At 33.3% G+C, this 22,659-nt stretch overlaps 1 protein-coding gene across 1 annotated transcript; it reads left to right on the top strand.

Moving 5' to 3' along the window:
- Positions 1-2,870: 2,870 nt before the first annotated feature.
- On the top strand, positions 2,871-12,974 carry LOC113854379 (protein EMSY-LIKE 3-like). The gene is made up of 10 exons (XM_027485336.1): positions 2,871-3,150; positions 4,563-4,771; positions 4,864-4,973; positions 5,098-5,350; positions 5,510-5,728; positions 5,814-5,882; positions 10,061-10,303; positions 10,386-10,454; positions 10,559-10,622; positions 12,536-12,974. The coding sequence occupies exons 1-10, from the start codon at positions 3,123-3,125 to the stop codon at positions 12,580-12,582; spliced, it is 1,311 nt and encodes a 436-aa protein (XP_027341137.1). The 5' UTR covers positions 2,871-3,122; the 3' UTR covers positions 12,583-12,974.
- Positions 12,975-22,659: the final 9,685 nt, after the last annotated feature.

Genomic DNA, 22,659 nt, shown 5'->3' with positions numbered 1-22,659 from the left:
TGTTTTGTTGTTTGGCTGCAATGATTTCATCTATTTCTTGTAATTGCTCTTTCAATCTCCTGATTTCTCTATCTTTCTTATGATATTCACCCGTAAACACGCTTTTTTCTTCTATAAGTTTCGCAATATCTATCTCTAGCTTGGCTATTTGCCTTTGAGATTCTTTGTAGTACTTGTGAAGCTTTTCTGATAAATGATGTAATCTTTTATCATTTTTTTGGACAGATTCAACTATCTTGTCCATTTTTCCATCTATCTTTTTTAGGAACTTATTCTAGGCTAAGGAATTCTTAGTTTGCTAATTCAGAACTTCCTCAATTTGAGACAGAGTTTTCTGCCTACCATCAGCATGAACTTCAAAAGAAATAACTAAAGGCCTGGTATTGACCTTAGTTACAGGATTTGTTTTCCTTTTGAGAGAAGGAAAATCATCATCATATTGAGAAAACATCATACAAAGAATTGGTTGTGGTACTTTTTCAGGAATGGAGGAGAATGAATTGCAAAGTAATGGAGGAGGAGGCCATGTGATTAGATCTGGATCATTAGGAGGATTTGTCAATAATCCTTCCTTTCTTAAAATATCAAGGGCCTCATAATAGATAGGTAATGGATCTTTTTTCTGTCTTATGCCTACCCATGGGTTGAATCCAGGATCTCTTCTCCGAGGTTTAGGAGGAGGTTTGCATGGCTTTTTCTTTTTTTGGTTATCCTTATCATCATCTTCAGATTCTTCCTTTGAGGTATCTCCAGAATGCATCTAACAATCACAGTCTGGTCACACATAGAAGGATCAATGTCTCACATAAAGTGTCTATCAAATTTATCTGAATATATGGGTGTTCCATCAGTGCAAAAACTGTAGATAGGAATCCCATCTTCTCTTTCTCCAAGTGTAATTATCATTGATTGAAAATAGTTTAAAAGTTGACTGTTCTCAACATTTGGTCTTTTGAAAATGGTAGTGACAAAGCCATCTACAAATCTCCTGAATGTGGCTTTAGAAAATTGTATTGGTGTTTTGCATTGCATAATATTTTCATAGTTGGTTGTCCATTCTACCTGGATTAGTTTGATTAACTCATCCCTAGATATCTATCTGGGAATCTGGACAATAGAAAGGACATCATCTTCATCCCTATTTGCAGCTACGAACATATTATCATGGGCTCCACCTGGGACTGGTAAATCATGAGCATGATTCTGAAGTCTATAAATGATCTGGTGATGGAGGGTTGTAGAGAGAGCTTCTTCCACCTGTTCAACTCCAGTCAGTTGGACTTGGACTTTCAGTCTGGTAGGAAGAGTCTTGTCTTTTAAAGAAACATTGTAATTTAGGAAGATTGTAAGAACAACACTTCCAGCATGTAAAGTATTCATAAGGGTAGCAATTACCGCATGCTCATAATGAATATAGGAGGTGTCTAGTAGGGCTATTTTAGTAGAGACAGGTAAATTTTTCCTATCATGTAATGATAGAACTAACCTAACAGCTCCAAAATGTAGAGATGTATATCCTTCTTCTCTCTAATGGCTAATGAACATTTTAAGAATCTCAAAATTAATATCTGTTTCTTGAAGATTGGGACTAATCTCACACTGGTCCATCCTTGATGATTAAACATACTTCTTTATGGGCAACTTGTTTATCAGGATAAGCCTATTTACCTTGTTGGCAAAAGACTTATGTCTCCTGAAAACATTGTAAGGACTCAATAGGGGAACTATTGATTCCTCTATCTTGGCTTCTTCTGGAACATATGTATACTCAATCAGATTCTCAATTTTATTAGCAGTTGTACGTATATAATCTCTTGGTAAAGAAAGTGGTGAATCTTGGTAGATTGGTGAAATTTTTGAACTGGTTTGTGTAATGGTTGTATTCATGAGGTTGTGGTAACTCTTATTCACTTTATTTATAATGACTATCATACTTTTTCCCTTCTTCAACAGAGACTTTAGGCTTTGAATAAACACATGTGTTCGTGGCTTTGTTTCAGATAGGGGTGACCGTAAATACAGTCTCTTCGATAGGTGTCTGTCAACTGTTCAGCCTATAAATCGTGAGAGATTGAGTATCAAATAATTTGAAGGCTTTAATACCATTACTGGTCAGAAACCTTTTATATCATAACTAAGATAGAACTCATATTATTAATTTTTAATTAGGTTAGATTAAGTTAATTGAATTTGTTGAGTTAACAAAACCTGTAAATACTTTAACTAAGACCAAAATAAAATTTATTATCAAACAAAGTTATAAAAAAATATTACGACAATTCATAACAAATTATTACAAATAATTTAATATTTTTAAGTATTGTCATAAGTCATATAACTTGATTATTATAAAGAAATGATATTTTAAAAATGGATAAATTATATTTTATTTTAAACTTTTTATATAATATATATATTTTATTTGATCACCATAAATATATATAAAGAATACAATAAAAAATGTGTTATATATAAATACTAAAGTAAAAAATTGAAATATAAAAAAAATAAAAAATTGAAATATAAATAATAATGTTATACCAAAGTGAACAACATAAAATATTTAAAAAATATTCCCTTATTTGTGAACCTGTTTATAATTTTTAATAAAATTCAATACAAAAGTTAATTTTGTGTAAGAATTAAAATAATATTTAAATTTAAAAATAAATTTAATTATTATATTAATTATTGAAAAATTAAAAAATCTAAATATTTTTTAAAAATATAAATATTTAAAAGATAAAATATAAAAAATTAATAATAATTGTAAAACTGTACTAAAAATCTTGTATTAATTACCATTAAAAAAATTGGTAAAGAGAGAGATGGTAAATCTTAAATATACTCTTAAATCCGAGTATGAGCGGGAGCACAAGAACCGAAAAGGGAAACAGGAAAATAAAATAAAATAAGAAATAGCGAGTCGCCCTCTTAACTCAGTGTCCGAGTCCGACAAATTAAGGCTCTACTCTACATAGCAACGCTTCGATCTTCCATTCCACCTTCGATTCTCTCTCTGCTTCACCTTCTCCATTTTCGTTCGCTTCGATTTCGCTGCAATCTGAGTTTTTGCGCTTTTCTCCTGAGTCTGCCTGCTTCAATTTTGCTGCAAACTGGCTATGGACTACGAACCCTACGATAGTAGCGGTGAGCTTCATTTGAAGTTCTTTTCTTTTTCCCTCTCTGTTCCGTAAATTTGAATCTTTTTTCCTCTCTTTTAATTCCAGGATTAGGGTTTTGTTTGGGTTTCTTCGTTTCAGCTTCTCTTGCTTGACCTTTTTATTTTTTTGAGTAGTTTGTGGATTTCAATTAGGTAAAGTGATGGGTTTTATTCTTTTCTTGGGGAATCTGAGTTGTGTTAACTTTATGTAATGATTGTAATCCATGCATGTAACAGTAAGAAACTTACGAGTATGTTTGATTAATGGGTGTTGTGCTTATGAGCACGTTTGGTGAGTTGACCTGTTTGTTTTGGTATTATATCTAGAGGCTAGAGGGTTAGTGTTTTCCTTGAATGTTTTTATTCCATAGTGAAAGTAGAAGTCTTCATGTGAATTTACGAGTTTACTTGTTAGCTTGTCTTCCTATGGAGTATGGTTAGTCATGGAGAAAAGTGTCTTGAGGTTTTAAGGGTTTTGATGACTTGGGAGGTATGAAAGAGCGCATTCCTTGCTATAGAAATGCATTGGAAAGAAGAAAGCTGGAAATGATTTTACTGTTATGCATTAATGTGCCATATAAATTTAACTTCATGATAAGTTTCACTGTTACCTATAATTGTCTAGGATTAAGAAGCAATTTGAAAATTCTAAGCTCCTATGGTAAAGAGAAAAGTTGAAATGTTCAATTTCAAGATTGTAAGCTCATTATGCAGAGTTTTAAAGACTGAGAACTAGTCATTCTTTTAGACAATCTGATGGCTGAGCTGCTTGGGTTTCTTTCTTTGAGTTAGATATAAGGCACTTTAGCCATGTCTTACCTCAACAAGAAAGGCACACCAATGGGGCCAGTGGTATGCTGATCTTTCTGCCACTTTGGACTATACCAATTGACAGTGTGAATGAGAAACAATTTCTTAAAATTTTCAAACATAATAAGGAAGAAACATATGAAAATGCCTTTTCATTTGTTTGCAAGGAATTAAAATTTTTTTGAATTAAATGGTTACACTCAAGTATGTCTACCTTTTCTATCCCCTCACCACCCTCCCCCGTCTTTTTTCTTGACATATTGCATGAATAGTTCTCTATATGATACGGTGTCAGACTGATGTATGGCAGACTTTCTGCATTGTATCCATGTTGAAATTTTGTTGCTTTAAACTATTAATCCCCCCTTTACTATTGTATCTCTCATCTAATTAGTTGTTGCGGTGAGTGGACTGTGTTAGTACATGCAAATATGCTATTCCTGATGCACAAAGCTGTTCTTATAATGCTTTTCTTTAGCATCAGATAGATTTTCACCAGTGCATTTAACATCTGGTTCATAAATATTTTCAAGGCTTCATAGTCTGGCCTCACATGTTATAATCACATCAATTTGCTTGATGATTTCAGGAACTGATGATGATCTTCCACCAACACATCAAAATAGAATCCCCAGAGGGGCACGTCTTGCTGGGAATGGAAGATCTGCAGTAGGTTCAATTCCATACCCCAGGATCTATGGTGAAATTGATATGGAAACTCAAATTCACCAACTTGAGCAGGAAGCATACAGTGCAGTTCTACGAGCCTTTAAAGCTCAAGCTGATGCCATTACATGGGTATATTTTGTCATTTTGTTTTGATGTATCAAATATTTTTAAAATTGTCTGATCAGGTTTAAATGGCTTCTAAATGATGTTTATTTCTTCAGGAGAAGGAAAGTTTGATTACAGAACTTAGAAAAGAACTAAGATTATCAAATGAAGAACATAGAGAACTTCTAGGTCGTGTTAATGCAGATGATGTCATCCGAAGGATAAGGTATGATAAAACTGTGAAATATTGCTTCTTGTTAATCTATACTTTATAAGTGCGATTGGCATTTCATTTTCCACATATGTATTGCTATTTTTTTAATCGACACCGTATTGAACATTAATTATAGGGAGTGGAGACAGGCAGGAGGCCATCAGCCTGGTGTGCTGACTACTGGGCAAGCTATTCGTGATTCAATTCCAAGTCCCACTATTTCTGCATCTCGTAAGAAGCAGAAGATAACACCGTCTGTACCATCACAATCTTTTGGTGGGCCTTCTCCTCCATTTCACCCCCAATCCGTGGCTGCACCCCACCAGCCATCTTCTTCAGTGGCAAAACGAGGATCTGTCCCTGTATCTAAGGGAAAAAAGCACAAACATGTAAGTAAACAATCAAATCACTTTACAGTGCTCATTGTTTCTTTTGTTATCTTCACTGAACATGAATTTGTTCCCTTTGCAACTGTGAAATACATTATTTTCTGCTAAGAAAAATTAAATCAGAAAAATTATTGCAGTTTTTGGTTCTTTTATTTGCAGGGCCAAGTGTTACCTGGTGCATCTTCAATAAAGCAATACCCTTCATCAGGACCAAGTGGTAGGAATCAAGTACCAAATAGAGTTACCTCTGGTACTGTCATGGGTGAGCTTGCTGAGGGAACATCATTTGATTCACTAATTGGCAGGAGAGTACGGACCAGATGGCCTGATGATAACAACTTCTATGAAGCAGTTATCACTGACTACAATCCTGCTGATGTACTTACAGCCACCCAATTAATTAAGAACTTTTTTGTCAGTTAGCATGTTGCTGACATGCTTATTTTTATTTCTAACTTTTCAGGGTCGACATAACTTGGTCTATGACATGGGGAGTGCAAATGAAACATGGGAATGGGTTAATCTGTCAGAGGTATATCTGATACTGATTACTGTGGTGAAGTTCTTGTGTACTTAAGATTTACACGTTGCTATTAATGATCATTGTAAAATTTATGGTTGTAAAAATATTTGGATTGCGAAACTTGAAATAGCAATGAAACAGAGAACAGGGAGGCATGAATGTTCTCATGACACCCCCCCCCTCCCACAATATAAAAGAGTGCTGACGGTGTTCAATTTCATTAAAAAAAAAATAGGTTTCTAGTTTTCTCATGAGCCCTAGAAGTGATTCATCATGCATGCGGTAGCATAATGTTCATTTTATCATCAACAAAATAACATTTTACTGGAGTTAATATTTCATGCTTATAGAAACAAATAGTGTTAACATCGCTTAAATGGCTGTAATATTACATAAGAATTTAAGTTAATCCATGTCTGTGTCATGGTTTTATTATTTATTTTGTAGAATATCCAAAAAGATTTGGAATGGTTTGTCACTTGATATCTTGGACTAGAGTTAGAAAGTGACTTTTGTCTATTTGATAATACTAAAGATAGAGTGGATTTCTCTTTTGTTTTTAAGAATTATGAAATGTGTTAAAAATTTCTTATTATTTGAGACTTCATGTACCGTTATTAAAACTGAAAAGTCTAGCAATTTCTTTTAGCTGCCACATCCAGTTCAGAACATGCACTATATGTCAATAATGTTTTTTCAATACTGGATCTGGCGTTGTGGTGGCTGGATTCTGCTTGGACTCCCTAGCCTGCAATATCGGAAGTTGCTTTCTCTGATGTAGCATTTGTTGCATGGACAAGTGGGATGTGAGGTTCCTTTTAAGAAACTTGGGCCTAACTCACTTTCAAAAGTTAGCTCATAGGAGGAAGACTACTCTAGTACTTATAAGGTGTTTACGCCCAGGACTGGACATCTGGTGCCTGAAGTTAACTTTACTGGATTGGACATGGCCTAATAGGACTGGATATCTGTGGGCAGCCTAACATTTAAAGTGGATAGACTTTGATACCATGTTAAGAAACGAGAACAAGAAACATAGGATGAATTCGTGTGTTTTGACTACACATCGGAACATATATTTATAACAGGGACCATTGATACAAAATAAGAAGTTACCGTAATGACAAAGATACTAATTTTCCTATTTATAATATTACTATAATTACATAATTCCAACACTCCCTCTCAAATAGGAGCATATAAATAGAATAAGAGCATATAAATAGAATAAGAAGTTATCGTAATTACAAAGATACTAATTTCCTAATTTATAATATTATTATAATTACATAATTCCAATACTCTCTCTCAAGAGAGTCTATCTCGCTTGATTATCACAAATAAGTGCCATTTGTTTAACTTTTCCAAATTTCAATTCTTTGAGTAGTTGTTTAAGCCATATAAGGAGGACTATCTTATCCCTTTCAATACTAATGTGGGACATTTAACAGTTTCAGTTGAAATATTCCATTCTATCTTCTTTGATTTCACCTTTTAGAGTAGAACCAAAGTGTTTTAACCCTATGTGCCAAACCTTTAAAATTCATAAAAAATATCCTGCTCTAAACTTCTAATGCATTTACCAAATTCATCGAATTTTTTAACACATTTAAGATGTGAGATTTGAGTGAATTTAAGATGTGAGATTTGAGTGAATTGAAGTTGGATGTTTTGTCGTCAAGTAAAACAGAATAACTGATAGTGAGAGTGACAGATAAGACAAAGCAGAACTTCTTCCTCATGCTCTTTCTTAGTTCTTGGCTCTGTATGTTTGCAGAAACTTCCACCAAAGTGAAAAAAGGCTGGCACAGGAGGAAGGAGGAACAATTAAGATTGTGAAAATACCATCCCAACACAGCTGGGGATGGGCTGGATGCTTTTATTTAGAGTTTCCTCCTACTACAGTAGAAATAAGAATGTTAAGATGGATGTATAACCACATGATAAATGATAGGATAAGAAATGAATGTATGTGAGGAGATATTGAAATAGCATTTATTAAGGAAAAGGTGTCAGAAAATCAGTTTAGGTGGCTTGGATGTGTAAATAAAGTCACCAGAGGCGCTTGTGAAAAATGTGGATCACATGAAAGTCTTGTGAAAAGGGTAGAGGGAGGTTTCATAAGAACTTTGGAGAAAATTATTAAAATCTCATGGTAAATAATATCTCCAAGGATTTTAATTTTGATCAAGCCTAATGACGTCATATGATCCTTGTAAACAACCTCACTTATCAGGATAAAGTTTTTGTGGTGTAGAATTTCCTCCCACTAGCCATCTGCCCTTATTATAATATGAAAGATTAGTGCAAAATATCTTTTAATTTCCTATTACATTTGCAATCATATTTTTAGGAGTAAATTTTTTAGAGTACTAATGATTTATTAATTTATAATATGCTCCACTGATAATTGATGCTATTTTTAGTTATCAAATAAAATGCTCTAATAGTAATTGATTGTGTTTTCGGTTATCAAATATTCCTTTCCCTGTATTAACTCTTTTTTTTTAATTAGCTTGTGCTAGTGTATACTAGCTTAATAATAAATTTATAAAATTTTGATTTCTGTAGTAAATAGTAAATACGGGGTCTTTATTTTCCCCATATCCATGCTTCATACTATTGTATGGCTCTTTGAAATATTTTTGTAACCTTCCATTTCCATCTTTAAACTGAGAGCTTGAGTGTTTGATAAAAATAAAACTGTTAGCACTGATTCTGTTTGGATTGTATAGCAGTGACAAAAATAGTCTCTAAATTTGTAATATTTAAAAACATTCAATTTAAATGATAAAATAGTTTTAAAGGATACTAGGCATTTAATATAAAATTGACTATACTAATAAAAACTATTTTTACTTGGCATGTTAAATAAAGAAATGATTGCTCATAAATACAGTTAATGACCTTGTGCTGAAAATTTTCAGCTCTTTTATTTTTGTCGTGTTGCAAATTTGCCATCTTTTCATTCTCAGCATTGAAATTTGCGAAGTCTACTTTTAGCTATTTTCATCTAGGAATTAGTATATAATGTGTGATACCTCAAAGTTGATGACTGCAGCTACTGATACCATTTGAAAAGAAAAATGTACTTGGATGAACATAATTTTCACTTGTGTTAAAATTTCCTTGAACCTTGAATTGTGGTGGTTATTTGACTTTCATAAGATGGAAGCATTGCTTTTCCTTGCATCTTGAATATTATGTAGCATTGTTGTCAATCTTGGATAGCTATATGTGGTGGCCCTGTGGCTGATCCCAAAAAATGGTCACTATTCTGAAATTTTTTATACAAATTACTTAATTCATACTATATATATGTGTGTGCTTGTGTGCGCTCTTAAAAAGTTGAAAAAGACTCCCAATCCATGACACGTTCATAATTATCAATAAAAATCAGAGTTAGTATGTAGCTAGGAGAGAACGTAGACATAATAACAAAGTTCAGGTCTAGGAAAAAACTGAGACTTGAGAGAACAAAAATTAGAACAAGGAGAGAAGACAAAATAATAAAAAAAATAGAATAGAAAGTCAGTAACCAACCAACAAACACAGAAAAAGAGAAGGGAAAAACAAAGAATACAAGGAGAGAGAAGCAACCTATGGGATAATGAGAACAAAAGGGATAAAGCACAACACTTGGCTGAAAATGCAGAGTCTGCGGACAGAGAGTGTGGGTTTGCCAGACTACACCAGGTGCTGGCTGGAAAACACCAGTTTGTGGCCACAAAATTGCCAAAGAGCAATGGGATGATGAGCTGCATAGTAAGCGGGTCAGAGAGAAGAGAGTGCAAAAATGGGAAGAGTCAGAGAGGATTTTCTGACTTTTCTCCCAAACCATTTTGAAACTGATTTCATTTTGACCCAAAAATCCCCAAACTAAAGTTAAAATTCAGGGTTTTGGGTTTTCAGATACCTTCAGAATAGGATCCCAGGTGCATGCAAAACACCGTGATTTTTTCCACGATTACAGCAGCAATAGCTGTGACACTAAAGCACAACTGGACAAACCGACAACCTGAGAATAGTGACAAGCTCCTGTGATGAAATGCTGCTGTAGCGGTGCAATCAAATGCTGTTGACACCTAGCTACATAGAATATGGATTTTCCATCTGCTTGATATACTTTACACTTGTTAGTACAATATTGTTTTAACCAATTCTGATACAATATTGTACAACTGCAGATCTCTCCTGAAGATATTCAGTGGGTTGGTGAGGATCCTGGAATCAATCATCGTGGAGGTTTTGGTGGACCTGGTAATGGGATGGGTAGGCCTATAGGACGAGACAGTGTTCCTGGAGCAGGAAGGGGCAGGGGAGCCTCAAAGGGGCAATCCAGAAAAGATTTATTACCATCACAGAATGGAACAGGAAAGAAGACTCTAGATGATATACATATACTTCACACAGAAACGCTTGTCAAGGAGGTAACTGAAAACAGTTCAATCAGAGTATAGGGAGATTGTTTGATCTTTTATTGACATTGTAAGTATCTGATGAATTTGACAGGTGGAGAGGGTATTCAGTGCAACTCATCCTGATGCACTTGAAATTGAGAAGGCAAAGAAAGCATTGAAAGTAAGGGACAATTTACTATGCTATTTCTTTACTTTCTGCTGCTGATTTGTTTTATTTTCTTGCCAATGGTGTATGTACGAATAATTGATATGAAATAAATGCAGGATCATGAGCAAGCACTTATTGATGCAATTGCAAAACTTGCAGATCTTTCTGATGGCGAAAGTGGTATTTCTCAGTTTTGATACCTTATTGCAATATCATCTGGGATTTTCCTTTCATAAAGAGTTCTCAAATAAAGTAGAAATTTAAATACTGGTGACATTATTTGGGTATTAAATGGATCTATTTAATGCCCAATCATGAAATATTAGGATTTGCATTAGTTCAGCACGGACACTTCTATGCAAAGGAGTATTCGGGTGTCACACATGACTCTGACATTGACACCGGTGCAACATGGCTTGGACACGTGTGGGATACCGTTTTGCAGGTGTTTGAATTTAAAAATATTATTTTGCGGCTTGGACATGGCTCGGACACTAGAAATTACATTTATAAAAAAATTTGGTTAAAACTTATAAGGTTAAAAAACGTTTCATCTGCACGAAAGGAGGGACTTCTGTTCCTCCATTCCTCTACATATTTCTGTTTCTACATCGCAATGTTCCTCTACTCACCATTTTCCATTCTCTAGTTGCTGATTGTCGTTCTCTAGTCAACTTTCATCTCTGTTCTTTGTCATATGAAACTTAATGGCTCTTAATATTTTTTGTTAGGATATCATATGAAAATTGTAAAGTCTAACAATTTTGTTTTGAGAAGATGAATGAACAAATCTTAATTTTCAATTTAGATTTTTGTCATGTTAGTCATATATATATGGGATAGGATCCATTGACCTTAAAAGATTTATACTAAATCCTAACCGTACAAATCAAATAATCTAATGGTTGAAAAGTTATCTCTTTTTATTTTATTTTTACATACTTTTCAGGTAGCTTTTCAACTATTAGATTATTTGATTTGTACGGTTAAAATTTGGTGTAAGAATATATATATATATATATATATATATATATATATATATATATATATATATATATATATATTTATATATATATATAAGCAGTGTCTTCGTGTCCTATATTTTGGACATCAACCATGTCTCTGTTTGTGTCAGAATCGGTGCTTCATAGGTTCAGCACTAAGGGCCCATTTGGTTTAGCTTTATGATGCAATTGCAAGACTTGCAGATCATTAAGATGGCAAAATTAGTATTTCTCAATTTTGATACCTTATTGCAACACCATCTCAGTTTTTCCCTGACACGAATAGTCTTCTAAATTAGGAATCAGAATACTGTGGGCATTAGGTGTCAATCCAATCATAAAATATTAGAGTTTACATTGGTTCAGCACTATAGGCCAGGTTATTTCGAAGTTGAGTAAAATTGACTTTGATATAATATAATTAATTTTTAACTATTCAGTGTAATTAGGACGTGTGCTCAACTTAATTTTGGCCATAGATTTTCATGTATGTGTCACGGTGGAAAAAATTGATTATTGGTGTTTTCCAAAAGAGGAGGCACATGGATTTCTCTATATGCAATTTGAATTGATGTACATGTGATAGGGAGGTTGGCATAATGCAGTTTATGGTCTGACATGTTAGCGATGTTCACTCCTGAAGCTGGCATCTCACCAAATGCCCATGACTATTGCTAATTTGAGTGTAAATAAGGAGAAAAGTAGCAGTGGTTTGCGATGGAAAAGGTTTTGATATTTGCTGATTGTTACCTGGTAGAGTGGAGAAACAGTTTATTGTACCCAGCAAGTGTGAAGCAAAATTTGATTCCTTATTTTTAACTTCTCTTTTTCTCTTATTCAAACAACTATAGCCTATGTACTTAGTGTTCGGCACTCTTTCATATTAAAAATTAGATGTCATTCAAACATGAAATTATGAAAATGTCATTCAAACATGAAATTATGAAAATGTCATTTTAATTGTGGAAATCACCATCTTCGTAAATAGTATTTAAAGATGGTGTTTCTGGGTGTATGATGCTATTCAATGTATCACTGATCGGTCCTAAATTATTTGCATAACCATTCTTGATGTTATTGTTTATACAGATGAGGGTGGTCGCCACCATTTCTCACACGCACAAGATCGACAATGATGGTAGACCTTGTACACTGGGCATAGGAGGCATTGTAGTATGGAAAAGAGTTTCCCTGATAGTTTAAGTAGGATGACAATTATGTAGGTTTGTAATAATTATTTATTGAGGTTGCAAGAATTGACCTAGGACTAAATGATGCTTGTATACAGGATGGTAGTTTATAAGTTCTTGTATTTGTTGTGTATTATGTATGAGCCCACCAATCTGTTAAAAATGACAGTAGTGTCTAGCCCATTCAATGTTACATCCATCTTGGAATCTCAATTTCTTTAATCCAGTCCAGTTAACCGTGGACCTTAAAATGACAAATAACCCTTCTTTCGGCTTTCTAGAATTTAGTGCGTGTTTTAACAATATATATATAGAAAATTAAGAGTTTGGATTTGTATCATATAATTTATTTGTGTATTATTTTATTATAATTTTCACTATTGATTTTTAAAAATTAATTTTTACACTTTTGCATTTGATCTACGGAAGTGTACCGTACATTTGAGTCAAACTAGGATATGTTTGTTTTAAAATTGAATAGAATTGGTTCTGATAAAATTAATTGTGAAGTGTTAGTACAATTAGAACGTGTTAAATATAATTTTAGTCATAATTTTTATTAAAATGTCATTTTTTCTAAGAAAATAGAAAAATTAATTCTTACCTAGAAGTTAAACAAGTATTTATTCTTTTCAGCAGTAAGTGGTTCTAGGGTCCTTACATTTTGCCTATGAAATGCAACTCCTACCAACCGTTGAATATGTTTCGATGAGTATTTTAAAGGCAAAATTATCTTAGACGAGACATGGGTTTAATAGCTAGAGAGAAATGAGGACAAGACTCCAGCCGAATTATATGTTATGAACGTGTATCTATATTCTACAAATGCAATGAATATTTAACAAAGTAACTGCGAAAAAGATGGATCCATTAGTTTATCTAAATTATAATTTATGAGAACTCCCCATGTGTTAAACAGGTTGGACAAAAGAAAAATTAAAGGCACAAATCAATTAGTTTTTGTTTCTTTCTTTGTGATATGGAGATAAGATGAGTCGGCTTATGAGCCACGGAGTTTGTGACACTCCATTGACTTTGGCCGTTTCCTAGTTCTGGTCTACTTATCCCATTAAGGACAACCACTGGTACAAAAGATTGTGGTTTTTAACAATAATTTATGTTGTTTCTCAATAGTTTTTTTTAATCTAATTTAATCTAATCTAATTTGAGTCATGCATTTAGATATGGTGGATAAATTTACCACTAAAATTTTTTTACACATAAAGACTCAAATCTGAGATCTTACTTAAGTAATACCAAGCTGCTTGTCACTCAGATTAACATATGTTGTGTCTCGATAGTTTTTGTTTGGTCATATCTTACATATATTCATTAAGAAATTAATAAATAAAGACTTTATTGAAAACTTACAATAATATTAAATGTTATATATATTTTAATTTTTTAACTAATTTTTCTAAGATATTGGTTAGTGTTTTTCTTTGTTTATGTTGCTCACCTTGGTATGATCGTTCAAAAAGGATAATAAATATAAGTGTTCATCCGTTCTTCCAAAAATTTATGATGCTATAAATATATTCTTAAAGTTAAAGTTTAATTAAATATTTAGCTCCTTAGAAAATTATATATTTTAAACTTAATTTTTTAAAAAATTTATATTAAGATATAGCTTTAATTTTTTAATTTATTAAAAATTAATCTTTATCATCAATTGAGTTATGTTAAATGATGAAGTAAATAATAAAAGTTTCATTTATTAATATCAAATCATACGTACTTGGTATTTTTTTAATATTTTATTATTAAAAGGTCAATATTGCAAAAATATTTCTAAAAAATATTTATGTTTTTTTAAAGAATTAATAATTAATTTAAATACTCTTTTTAAATTTTTTTTTTGAACTAGCCTCCCTTCTTTTCGGACTGCCACTATTACTAACCAATGCATTTTTTGGTAGGAATTTACAATTGTTGAAGCAGGCATTGATCCATCATGTGACTTGCAATTTTTCTCCTCACCATGTGAGAATTCATTGCTACCTTAGCCTTAAGCGGCACGTCCCTACCTCTGTTTTACAAACAATAGAACTGAATCTGAGAGCTATCCCAAGCGTTTAGTTCTCTTGCATAGAAAATTTTCTACAGTGCCATCAAGGATAGTAAGCAGTGCAAAATATCCATGATGAATACTGTTTCAGGAACTCAGATTCGTAAACTTAATGAAGCACATATAACAAAATGCTCGTCTTTAGCTTGACCTTTCTATTTTATTACTTCCCTCTTGCCCTTCTCTGTTATGCATTGCTACTTTTATTTATAACCGTAAGAGCAAGGGTTGAGATGATGTACACGAGATGACTAATTGTTGCCCCTTTCTACTAAAACACAATGTTGTAGCATCAATTCACAGGACATGTTCAATTGCTGCGTCATGCACAGTGCCTAAAACCTTTTGGTTCTTCTTGGATAATGAGTAGTTTCCTTCGCAGCATGGTTTCTTTTGGTGAACGCTATTTGTTGGGTCGTAGTAGCTCTCTGGTGGTTCCCAGTGCTTCAGTGTTCGTAGTCTCTTGACTTTTTCTTCGGCACAAGTTGGATGCTTGGCTTGTTCTCGAGGAACATGTGAGTGTGCAAAGCAAACTTTGTGCCCTTCTTTTCCTTAAGACTTCTAGTGATATAAATCTATATTTTCATTATTTGTTTTTCTCCAAATAATAGCCCTTTTGCACTTGAGTTTGGAGGCTAGGCTCAAGCGTATTCGTTCATTAGCCCCTTCCTTTAATGCTTCTTTCTTAAAATTTCCCCTTTTTACAATTACTTGTATTTCAACTCCCTAAAAAAAGTGTCCTATAAAACTTTCCCATTACACTCCATTATGACATAGTGGTAACCATTAGGTTGAATTTAAATTCCCTTAACTGAATATTTCCCTCTCTCTCATAGTATATGGTAACCGTTACTTTGAAAATTAAGTTCACCATATTTGCAATTTCTCCCTTTCATTTTACTATCGTAAAGTATAAATCCCATTAATCACTCTTTTCTTCTTCCCCTTCTCTGTCTTTTTTTCTTGCACTTGGCTTTCTTATTTCCTTCCATGGATTGCATCAAATCTGCCAAAATTGTTGTCCTAAGTTCTCGGCTACTCACCCCAGTTCAATGACTACCTTCACCGACACACGTTGTATGGATACGAGTACGTCTGTATACAATATAAATAAATAAATAAATAAAATTTAATATAAACATAATTAAATTATATAAAATTGTCTATCAATCTATTCAAAATGATATAACATAAATTGAATTACATTGTTCAACAAATAAGATTCCAATAAAAACATAAATTTATAAATTGTTATACAATCAACAACAAAAGGCTAAACATTCCTACTCTAACAGTGTCAATCTCATCATTCCCTTCTCCATCATCATTAAAAAGTATTGCCTCCAAATCTTGTTAATCAAGGGAAAGAGTAGCAACTTCAAGAAAACTAGTCCTTGCAAATGGATCCTACTCATTACCACCAATATCTCACATTTTGGTCTCACTCTCATAATAATTTTTACTCTTTCTTGAGAGCAATCGAAGATTTGTATGTATAAAAATTAAATCTTTAGGCCTCTTAAGGTTGAGCCTATTTCTTTTCATGGAATGAATGAAAGAATATGTGCTCCAATTTCACTCACAACAAGAAGAAGAGGATGGTTGTGAAAGGACCTTTAAGGTAATGATTTGAAGTTTAGGAAGTGCAGCACTATACATAACCCACCATTCTTTTAGCTTCAAGTTCCACCTATCTTTTAAACAATCAAATTGACCAATCTCTTCTCCACCACTTGAGAATTTAACAAACTTCTGGGTTGCCTCTAATCTTTCCCTTGGATACAAAAAGTAGCTTCTCAAACATTTGTTTTTCCCTATACAAATCTCATTGTCCCTGTGTGGAGGTACTCAATTTGGTGCTTCATTAAGCCATTGCCTACAATAATACCTATCAATAACTTAAAGTTAGTTCACTATAACCTAAGTAAAATAAATTGAAACTTACAAATTAATTAGCTTTACCTAGGATTTAGTGAATGAGCCAAGCAATGAGGTGGTGTGTTACTTTTACTCCACTTATCAATCAAAATGTTATACACCACTTCATAAAAGGATGAATGTTCATTTAACTCATTGCCCTCATGTTGATATATTGCATATTTCACTTACTCGATCATGACATCCAATTTTTCATAAATCAAATGAAGAGTTGGCTCATCAGTATCACAAGAATGAAGCATCTAATATATAGGGTTTGTGAAGCTCAAGATATAATCAATCTTTATCCCAAAAATTGTCATTTAGAATTGTTACTTTCACAAAGGTAGCTCTTGGGACATCATCTTCTTTATAATGAGACCATTACCCACTAATCACCATAGTTTGAAGACCATGCTTAAGGGTTCTTAACCTTTTAAGCATGATAATGTTTGATGCAAATTAAGTCTCAGCAATGACAAGCAATTTTAAATTATTAAATTGATTGAACATGCAAGTCTCATAAAATGATTCATAATGAAATTTTTTATGAAGTATGCATCACTAGTAAGTTGAGAGATCCAACTACACTCATTATAAGCAACCTCATTAGCTAGTGTATTTTTTGGAGAACAAATACCTTTTGAGTGTGTGCACAATACAAGGTGTCCAAAAAATGTGAAGATGCACAGATTCCACAATAAATCCAGCAGCTTTGCAAACTGGTGCATTATCTGTGATTATTTGAAAAACATTTTGTACTCCAACTTCATCAATGGTAGATAGAATTAGGTTTGCTATATAATTCCTGTCCTTGTATTCACTAGATCCATCAAGTGCTTTAAAAAACACAGGACCGGAATCACATGCTGTCATGAAGTTAATTAGTGGTCTTCTCTGTGCATCAGTCTAACCATCACTAACTATGCTCACACCTTTTTCTGGCTAAGTGTCTTTGATAGGTTGGAGTAACTTTACTATGTTGGCCTTTTTCTTTTGCAAGAGTGAAGTTGTAACTCGGTGGAAGAAAACTTGAGATTTGAGTGTTAGTAGCAAATGTGTAGGAACAAACAAAATATGAATTATGAGCAATATTGAATGACAAACTGGCTGAATAAAACATTCTAGCAATTTCACAAGTCAAGTGATCTCTAGCCTCATTGTTAACCAATGGTCCTCCTTTTCTTCTCTTGCTTCCATTCACAGGTGGATTCAAACTTGTTGTTTCGATAGGTAAAGACATTTGCACAATTTAGCTTTCTCAACGACCATTCTCTCAACTTGTTTCATTTCTTCAATACATTCATTTGACACTTTTGTACAAATTGTTACATCACGTCTCTTTTCCCTCAACAAATGATTCTTAACTCTAGCGTAAAAACCATTATAAATTGCATTGTCACATAGGCCTAAAGAGTACAGTGACCCTCAACACTTCTAGAAGCAAATTTACTACTATTAGATATGGAAGGATTGGAAGAAACATTTGCAGATCCACTACTTGAATGGTGTGAAGACATTTTGACAAATCAACCTAACCATTCAATCACACAATAAGCATCCAAAGGTAAATTTAATAATAAGAAAAATTGTATAAAACTTTTTACCAAACCAAATGCCTCAAATTTTTTTTGTTATGATTAATAAATTAAATTTAATAATAAGAAAACTGCATGATAACATGAATAGAAGGGTTCATGGTAAAATAAATAAATAAATAATGCAAAGGTACAAAAGATAAAAGATTGCAATGATATTCAATATATAGGGGAAACAAGACAACTTATGGTAGAAGCAACAATGTTTACTTTATAAATATTTCAGATAAAGATATTCAAATCTCTCTCTATATATAAGAAGGAACTACTTATTAGAATCCTTTGTGAGAAATAAAAGGGCATCTTACTTACAGTATTGAGCCTTCTTCAAAATATACATCTTTCTATTGTCGAGAGCAGTGTAAAGCCATTTGAAAAAATTACTCTCAACATTACCATCATTGCTAAGGTAAAAAAAATCCATTTAATTAAAATCTAATTTGTATGTTTGAACGCTAACATGTTGCTGGAAATATATATATTGTAGATAGGTGTGGAATACAACGTGACAAGGGATGAGTTAGTGAAAGAATTGATATAGAATCTTTTGAAATTATTTTGGCATGGGATGTGCATGGACCCAGATGAAATTGCCCAAACTTTATGCATATTTAACTTTTGATGATTGGTATTGATATTCTTATCGAGGGAAGGTAGGAGGTAGCTGTGAGTCATGATGGAATGGTATAATATCACTAAGCCCAACTTGCATGCGATTAGGAAGATTAGCTGCAATCCAAGCAACACCACGGGAGCCATGACCAAGTCCGTAGGCTTAATAGCAAAAGCAAACAACAATTATGACAATAGGAGAAACAAAATCAAATGAGAGAATGATGAAGATGAGTACTCTCCTAATACCTAGAAGCAAGAAAAATATCGTGATGGGTACTGCAATAAACCAGTTCAGATTGAGAGAGAAAGAACTGAGTTGCCCTTGGATTGAGATCTCTACTAGCGCTGCAGTTTTCTTAGGTAAGGGCTTGAGCTTTAGGGCACAAAATGAACAAAGGAAAATTGAAAGATAGAGTATTAAAACCTGAATTTTTTTTTAAATGACCAAAAAATGACATCCTTTTAATGGATACGTGTATCAGAAATGTACCCAAGAAGTACCCAATATGTACCCTTTTTTTTTTGAAATATTTTCAGGTACGTACCTAACACGTACCCAACGAGTATTAGTACCGAATACGTACCCGGTACCAATATGCTCACAGATTTCGCTTACCCGTGCTTCGGAGACCAACACCACTCTTGAATCCCTTCCTGATAGAATTTGTTTTTACATTTGGGATTCCTTCCCCTTTTCTCACCTTAATTATGGAGAAAACACTATGCAAAAGTTACTTAGTGATGCATGTCCCTTTACCATCTTAGCCTTGGCCAAAGTACACTTCCAATGGAGAATAAGAAGAATCGAATGGTTTTGCTGGAGTGGGGTTGTCCTTGGAAGAAGCCAGTATACACCATGCTCTTGTTGACCGTTCCCTTCATGAGTTAGCCCCCTTTTTTTTTGCATTGCCGCTTGTGGTGAGAAAGTTATTTCTTTTGTTTCTTTTGTTCCTTTTACTAGTGGGTGGCAACAATGAGTTGATCATGTTAACATATATAAAGTCTTAAAGGCAACATGTGAATGACAGGACAATAACATATCAAGCCTGAAAGATAATAGGTAAATGATAGCGCAATAACACATATAAAGTTAAAAGGAAAATGGTAGCATAACAAATATTAGATCATTAGATCAATACATTGGTTTAAGAATCATACTAAATTATACCAAACAAACCAAACCAAACCAATGCTTCTATCAAATTATTTAAGATGATGCCTGTCAGAGGCCTTAATTACTAGGTTAGTTAAAGTGCAATAGTGATGCAATTTTCTTAGCTAATTTAGGATTTTCTTCCCTTATTATCACCACTTTAGATAATGTCACTAGAGTAAAAATGACTTACTACAACTAGCTTTTACATTGGTTATGAAAAAAATTTATGTAAATTCTTGAAATTTATGAGAACTTTTTCACATTAGTTTTAAACTAATCGATGTAAAAAATATTTGTTACATCAGTTCTAAAAATAATGTATATAATAAGTGTTTTCTACACTAGTATGAACAATAAATTGTTTCAAAATATACTAGGAGATGTTTAACATCATCCCCTATTGTTGTTAAGGCTTTTAGCCTTTTGAGAAGAAGTAACTTTGCTTATAGCTAACCTCCAATGGGACCAAGTGCTCTTTGATTATGACTCCTTATATGTGGTGAGAGTTTGTAAGAAAGAAGTTCATATTTTATAAACTAAAAGATACATTACAATATATAGGAGCTAACCAGAAACATCCAAAGAAGAGATTTTCTTTATGGGTTGGATATTTAGACAATGAAAGTGCTCAATATGTTGCATCCTTGCTTATTTGCTAGAAGGTTGTCATTCAATTAGGCTTCCTCCCTTCCTCCAAGTCTCAATGACATCATGGTAAAGCAAAAGACCAACACAACAACATCTAAGACTTAGTATGACTACTTACTTATGCTTATTCATCGAATTACATCTCCTACTTTCACTATGTCTTCATCTTCTCTCACATCTAACTTTCATCTCATGTCAATAAACATCTTGTTAATAGCCTATTCTTGGTGGCGCAAGTGTTCCTTCATTTTTCATGGAGAGATTAGACATAGATGATAAAAATCTTTAGAATTTAAGATTACTTTTTTTATTGTGAATTTGTGATATCATGTTTTTTTTTTTACTTATTTGTACTTTTTTGTTATGGCCCAAGATATAGATAGTTACTTAAATAGCTTGGAGGAATATTATGAGAATGGAAACCTAATCACACAACTCAGGCCTAAAAAACTTTGTTACTAATTAGTTGAAAGGGGTACATAAGATGGAAACATAAGCATTAATGCAAGGGAGTATTTTCTTTGGGGTTGTTAGGATATTTCTATGAATAGCTATAACATGTCAATTGTTGAGAAAATCCTTGCTATATGTATGTGAATATTCTCATTCAATAAAGTAAGAAATATTTTTGTTTTTTCTGTTGTTGCTTGGAGGTATCCTTCCTCCGAAGAAAGACCTTTCAATTTGATGCTTTCACTGAGAGTGTCATGGCTAGTTCTACGAAATTTGATGATAAGCTTGTAGTTATCAAGCAACTTTTAGTGAATGTTCTAAGAAGAGATTGATTATCACATAGCCGATTTAAAAGTGTAAGTAATTTTTCGTGGTAGCCCTAGTCTGATCTTTCACACTACAGTGAAGTTGAACATTTTGCGTTTTGACAGATCTGATCTTTAGGGATAGATTTTTAAAATCACCCAATTTTTTGACTTTCACAACACACTAGAGGAATAACGGCTTCGAATAGCTTCATTCTCCATAGAAGGTGAAGCCTTAAGTTGGTTTCAATGGATGCATGCCAATAATCAGCTAATTTCTTGGGCAATTTTCAATCACGCTTTGGAAATTAGATTTGCATCATCACACTATGAGGATCCCAAAGGAACCCTCTTCAAATTGTGCCAAACATCCACGGTACCAAGCTTAGTTTGAGTCTCTTGCCAATAGAATTGTTAGATTATTGCCCCTGTTCTTCTTAAGTTGTTTTGTTTTGGGTTTAAAACCAAAGATTAGGAAGGAAGTGCAGGCCTTCCAAACCATCTCCTTATCACAAGCAATCAGCCTAGCTAAATTGCAAGAAGAAAAATTTGTAAAAATTGTAACTTTTATTCGTTCTTAGCGATTCACACCCATGGCCACAAAATCGGTTTTAATGACAAATTTCACCCCTTCAATCTCACCCAAATCATAAACATTTCCTTACCTTATAAATTTAGCTCCAACACTAATTTTTCACCCACTAAGAGACTTTCTACTGCTGAACTTCAAAATTGAAGGGAGAAGGCTTGTATTACTATTGCGATGATAAATACAAATTGGGTCACAAGTGTAAGAGACAATTTTTGTTGTTAATTGTGAAACTTGAAAAATGTGGAGAAGGATTCGATCCATTTACTTCAATTTGTAAACCATGCACAAATTGAGCCACCCGATCCACCTTATAACACCTCAGCTCAAATAAACCTCCATGCCTTATTGGACCACTCAATTTTGCAAACATTGCATGTTTTTAGCCACATAAATTCCTCTCCAGTTGCAATTTTAGTGGATAGTGAGAGTACACACAATTTTATACAGGATTGTACAGCTAAGTTCTTAGGTCTCGAAGTGGTTATGGTGTAAGGGTTCCATGTCCTTGTTGGTAACAGAGACAAACTCTCATGCTTCTCCATGTGCAAGCAGGTCCCGTTACAGCTAGGTGAACACAAATTCTTTGTTAATCACTTGATTTATTTGTCTTGCCATTGAGTGGTGCAGAACTTGTACTAGGAGTTTAGTGGCTTACCACCCTAGGATTGGTA

This window comes from Abrus precatorius, unplaced genomic scaffold (assembly GCF_003935025.1).
Source record: "Abrus precatorius isolate BTA unplaced genomic scaffold, Abrus_2018 Scaffold11, whole genome shotgun sequence".
Lineage (NCBI taxonomy): Eukaryota > Viridiplantae > Streptophyta > Magnoliopsida > Fabales > Fabaceae > Abrus > Abrus precatorius.
This window is presented reverse-complemented; position numbering and strand designations above follow the sequence as displayed.

Bases quoted from the DNA above. Each gene is read 5' to 3' on its own strand.
- LOC113854379 (XM_027485336.1), top strand. From the start codon at position 3,123: ATGGACTACGAACCCTACGATAGTAGCG. The intron at 3,151-4,562 runs GTGAGCTTCATT...TGATGATTTCAG, and splicing joins CGAACCCTACGATAGTAGCG to GAACTGATGATGATCTTCCA. The intron at 10,304-10,385 runs GTAACTGAAAAC...TGAATTTGACAG, and splicing joins CAGAAACGCTTGTCAAGGAG to GTGGAGAGGGTATTCAGTGC.